The sequence below is a fragment of the Cherax quadricarinatus genome, chromosome 37 (genome assembly GCF_038502225.1).
Source record: "Cherax quadricarinatus isolate ZL_2023a chromosome 37, ASM3850222v1, whole genome shotgun sequence".
Classification (NCBI taxonomy): domain Eukaryota; kingdom Metazoa; phylum Arthropoda; class Malacostraca; order Decapoda; family Parastacidae; genus Cherax; species Cherax quadricarinatus.
In genome coordinates, this window is record NC_091328.1 from 6,376,364 (window position 1) to 6,382,106 (window position 5,743).

Genomic DNA, 5,743 nt, shown 5'->3' on the forward strand with positions numbered 1-5,743 from the left:
TGTAGATAAGTGTCATGTAATAAAAAAGTGAGTGAAATCAGACCACATGAAGAATACAGACTGACATTATTATAATCACGGGGGAGCGCTAAACCAGTAGAATTATACAATACAGACAAAATATTTCGTCTCAGATAAAGAAGCCTATGAGTTATTTTAATTAAAAAGTTACTGGAACATCATAAAAACGAAAATGTGAGAAACTCATTTGCTAATCAAGCGAGTTACAAAACAGATTTTCAATATCTGGATGGAAAAAATGTTGAAAAAGCCGTTTATACCATATATTAGGCTAAAATTGTTATCTGCAGCTGTGGAGTGGTTCACATACCTTAAAAGAAACTTGTGGATACAATAGACAAGTTCAAAGATCTACAAAATGATTACGAAGAGTTATTTTAAGTTATGATGAAAAACTGTAAGTACTAAAGAAGCTCACGCTGGCTGATTGCAAGTAAAAACAGCATATAACGACAAAGATTAGATAAAGAGGATTTTCTTGTAACTGCAACGGGGATAACAAGAAGCCATTGTTATACACTGAGAAAAAAGTGGAGCCTAAGGGATACTAGAAATTTTTTTCTTCGTACTGTGGTAGATCAATGGAAATAATTACAAGAGGTAGTTATAGGTCCTTGGACCTCTAGAAATTAAAACAAAAAAAAAAGAACATACACAAATTACTGAAGACGGGACAGCAGGTTGATTATTATTATAATCAAAAATAAGCGCTAAGCTACAGCAGGGTGAACTTTGAGCAATAGAACTCTGAGCAAGACAAACAAGAAACACTTCTGAATATCATGACTTTCGTGAGAAGCGCTAAACCTGAAGAGGTCATGCAACGCATGGGGAATGGGAGGCATTCAGATTCGATCCAAGGAGCAGTGGAAGACCTACATTTTGGGTCCTTGAACTGTTATGGGGGCCCCTTCGCAACCCCTTCTCATACAGTAGACCCCAAAATTTTAAGCAATGTGACTAAAGTCGTTTCTGGGCCCCTCCGGGATTAGGGGCCCTGAAGCTTGAGTTTCATAGTAGATCAGTCCCCTGTCAAGGAAAAGATAATGTAATTCCTTGGATCAAATAACCCTACACTCTTAAAGAGATACATGATGTGATATGCTATTTTTAAAGCTTATAATAATAACGTTACTCAAATTTATATAAAAAGAATAACATTTTCTTCCTAATTCCACCTGATTTCTCTTTACTTTTTGCTCCCCTCAAGGAAGGTTCCTTGATGTTGGTGAAGGGCTCTTGATTTAGGGAATTGGATCTGTGCTCCAGTTCCCCGAATTTAGCCTGAATGCCTTCCACATCCCTCCCCCAGGCGCTGTATAATCCTCCGGGTTTAGCGCTTCCCCCTTGATTATAAAAATAATAATAATTTACTTTTTGCTCACGGTCAGTGCGAGTAGCTCATTCTGGATGACGAGTTACTCCACGACCAGTGGACGGAGGACTGAACCTCCACCAAACTTTGCACTAAATTATCCACACGGGTTTAGCGCTTCATATATAATAATAAAATTACTATTAATAGTAATTGCTAGTTTGGGCAAGAAATGATGACAGCTGCACATGATGACTGTTGCCACCGTGTTGTTGCTGCTGCTCCATGGCCTCCCACACACTCACCATGGACAATGTCTTACAGCCTAACAACACGCTAACCATCACAGTCTGCTTGTGCTTGGTGTTTGGAAGTGACCTCTCTCTCACATGTGACTCATCTCTCGCCTGCGGATGGGCATCAATTTGTTCTGGAGTTGCATGCACTTGCTGAGGCACGGCAAGAGTCACTGTATGGCGAGCTGCAGTTACTAGCTCGGGTACATCATTCTTCATAAATGCACCAGTTGCCATTTTTGATCTCAATGCCTCCATGTCTAGGAAAATGGAAAAACCTTTATATATTTGTTGTACGCTATTCTAGACATCATTATATTAAAGGTATATATATACAATACAGACAAATAATAGACGAATAGGACATGTGCACGTGTCCTCATACCACCTAGTCTTAGACATGCATGAATATCAATTATTTTCCAAACTAGCTTTCCGTAGTATCTATTAACATAATATACGTTGTAGTTCAGTTATTATATAACAGTAAAGCGCCAGCTGCCGGTAATATAGCATTAGTAATATGTTGGCATTTGGGTGTTAGGGGAGTATGGTGCCTTGGAGAAAGAAGACCACAGGACCACTCTCCTGGTTAATAACCCGTATAAAATCAACTTCAGTGCAAGGACATCCTACCATATTAGCGACTTACTGTGCCTACAGTGTTCCTTTGCAAGGTGCACCGCGTGTTGTTCCCTGGCCAGAGCGTGCAGGGTGGCCTCCCGGTATGCCATGTGCCAGCAGGTAGTGCCAATTAGTACCCCAAGTGTTGTCATACCCACCAACACACCTGCCACACCTAGCCACCACTTGTACTTCTGCACCATCTGAAAATTATATTCATGGGTAAAGGTTACACAGCGCCTTGGGCACGAGACATTTATGTTTGATCCAAGGATAGTCCCCAGCTCCTTAGATCACGAGACTTTTATTACTTACAAAACACTAGAAACACTTGGTTATTAAGCATTTTAAATAAAGGCTGATAATCAATCAAATTCACACTATCATAATCAACTAACTACTGTGATCAATTCACTCATTACCTAATTCATAATCAACAATCAAGTAAAACTCTTCGAAGCCATATTTTCAAATTCAATAATCCATACTACATATTCATTCCATGTCAGTAAATGTACATCAAAGGGGTAATATCCCCACCATTTATGCCGAAAGAGATGCTGGGTTTTTAGACAAGCACCTTGTAAGGAAAGTGGTCCCCTGTGGGGAGGAATGTGGCATCCTATAGGGAGAGTGGCACTCCTCCTAATGGAAAGGTTCCTGACTCTTAGGCCCAAACTCTTCCCACGTTAAAAGGTGACCCATCATTAGATGGGAGAGATGGATGTTATGCGGGGGATTTAAATTTTAGCATATTAATTACCCTTAATCACTGAATAAATTATACAAGTGAAGGCATGCAAAGTTTTCTATTTTTTTCCTTTCCTTAAAAAAAAAAAAAACTCAGGAAGCAATCAGAGCTCGACCCAACATAAGCCAATCCTAAAAATTAGATACATCCATAAAAATCTGCATTTGTGACCATGCTTATCTTCCTAATGTGTACAAATATAATCTAGTTATATGGATCTAGTTAAATCCAACATACTGCAGTAGTTTGAGAGCTGGTTTGGAAATTTCAGGACTTACTTTATTATAATAAAAAAGAAGCTCTAAGCCACAAGGGCTATACAGCTCAGGACTTACTTGCTTCCGAATTACAACGTTATCACTAAAAATATTTTGCCACCCCCGGACAATCTTGTTTTCCCATGAACCATAGCCGTTCTGTAAACTCTTGTCATCTCCCTGGAAATCCTAGCTCCTTGAATTATTGTGGGTGCATTTAGAGGAAAGCGTTAAACCCGTAGGGGTCATGCAGCGCCTGTGAATGGGGGGCATTCAGGTTCGATCCAAGGAAATGGAGGACAGGTCTAATTGCTGGAATCAGAAGCCCCTCAACAGCATCAAGGAACCTCCCTTCAGGGACATCATCCATTTGGAAATCCTAGTAGCCCCCCCATCTTCCTACCTTCTCTCCAGGAAAAGTTCCATGAGGAGGTCATGTTTATCAACCACTACTGATACACAACAATCACTATAATATTAACTACTCTTTCTCTCTCGAAACTCATCACTCCATTCACCTCTTTCGTATCTTCTTGTAACGGTTCTCTCACTATCACCGGTGACCTGAAGAGACTCCAGGTAGATACCTATTTCCACAATTAATAACTCTGTCTCACTTCTTGATTATTCAGCTGTTCTTTCTTTTCTTTCTTTGTTGGGTTTATCAGGGCCACTGACAGCATACGTCGTATCGAGCCCGATACGTCGTATCGATGGGACGAGAAAAAATTGTTGGCCAAGGCTGGCCCATGACAGACAAGGAACAAAAGTTCCTTTGTAAATGGAGATAGAAACTTCAAGTTTCAAATTAGATCCTGTGGACCCTCTTGTCAAGCCCCAGCAGAGAGGGACGCCAACACCCCCACCTGAGTTCAGTAACCGGCTTCCCACCGAAGACCGTTAAAGAATTTCCCGCAGAGCGGAAAAAAAATTGAGCTGGCTTTTAAAAGTAGGCCGATGAACAAGTGCCCCTCCTGTAGAATGCCCGGCGGGCAAAATAGATGAGGACAAGCGTCCCAGTGAGAACGGGGGAAATTTGTCACCGATACTCAGGCGAGAGACACCCAGACCCGACGAAGGTTAGCGCAGAAGCATTCAGCCATCACGTTGTACGTAAACACAAGCCAAGATGTGGTCACCAACTGACACAGATCAGTAAGTGACTCTCCCTTATAACCTGGTTTAGTGTCGCTCACAGTCAATAGATGACACGACGATACCATCTTGGGGATTAATTTGTTTCAGGTGATAGATTATAAATTCTTGTTAACAATAGTTCTGAAAAAAATATGATAATACATGTACTTGAGTTTTAAGCTCCAGCTATATCTGTAATTATGAGTTGTCAGAACTACAAGATATTTCTGATATTTTCCTTAATTATGCTGTTTAAATACTAATTAATTATGTTATTTGAACACCAGTATATAAAAGTATCATGAAGCATCTAGGAAAAGGAAGGTAAATCAGTCTCGATCCAAGAAATTAAAGGGTAGCTCTAGTTCGTTGGATCAAGAACCCTAGATCCCATCCCTTGTTTTTTTTTTTGAAGGATCATGAAAGCAGTCTGGTTTGCCAATCTCATGATCAATACATACGGTCAACATTCATGTTTCCTGTAACAATACATTGTACATGGACTAATGTCGAATGTAAGTCTGACCTCTCTGAGAAAAGTGCCTTGATGACGGTGAGGGGCTCTTGATCCAAGGAATTGGACTTATTCTTTCCTCCCTTTTTTGGATTAACCCTGATTGTCTCCCATTTCTTATACGCTGTATGAGCCCTACGGGTTCAGAGCTTCCCTAGTTATAATAGTAATTAGTGTAATATTTGTTGTTGAGTAATGTTCATTTAAACACCGAGATCTAATTAAGTACTTGAGTAATAACATGACTCATTACTGTGAGAAAAACTTAATTATATTCCCTCCAATTTTGTACTGAATATGAACGTTTAAAAAATATCTTCAGTGGAAAGAACGTCAATCTTAAGGATAATATTTTAACTATTGGTTATGTAAAAAATCTTAATTGTTGTGCCAAAAACACTAATTATTATAAGACAGGGTAGTAAGTACCTGGAGAGGTCAGGAGAGCAACATGTCAGGTCACAGTGGCACCAGTGCCACCCAGCACTTGAGGGTCTTACAGGAGACGTAATTTATAATAACTAAACGCTAAACCCACAAGGGTCATACAGCTCAGGAGACGTAATTCCTTCATGAGGACAGGAAGCCTGGTGAAGGCGTGATAACTGACTCGTAGCTACATTAACTAAATCCTTACTGTTCAGGCTATGAAAAATATATAAAGAATAAATTCGTTAAGTTTTAGCAGCAGAATCTATATCATTCAAAAAAATCTAAAATCAATTGAAACTGACGCATTCTGTATATTTTTTTTACGAATAAAAGGCAGCGTAAAACATAGGAAACTATAAATCCCGCTGTATTAAGTTAAGCTGGGCTAGTCTCACG

At 39.7% G+C, this 5,743-nt stretch overlaps 1 protein-coding gene across 2 annotated transcripts; it reads right to left on the reverse strand.

Moving 5' to 3' along the window:
• Positions 1 to 4,413, reverse strand: LOC128701739 (uncharacterized). Of its 2 annotated transcripts, none has more exons than XR_011392853.1 (3): positions 3,783 to 4,403; positions 2,285 to 2,459; positions 1 to 1,892 (listed from the first exon to the last, which is right to left on the reverse strand). XR_011392853.1 is itself a non-coding variant. In XM_070091839.1 (3 exons), the coding sequence occupies exons 1-3, from the start codon at positions 3,945 to 3,947 to the stop codon at positions 1,540 to 1,542; spliced, it is 594 nt and encodes a 197-aa protein (XP_069947940.1). In that variant the 5' UTR covers positions 3,948 to 4,413; the 3' UTR covers positions 1 to 1,539. The 2 variants fall into 2 exon arrangements, 1 of the variants encoding a protein (XP_069947940.1); XM_070091839.1 differs by having other exon boundaries at positions 3,882 to 4,413.
• Positions 4,414 to 5,743: the final 1,330 nt, after the last annotated feature.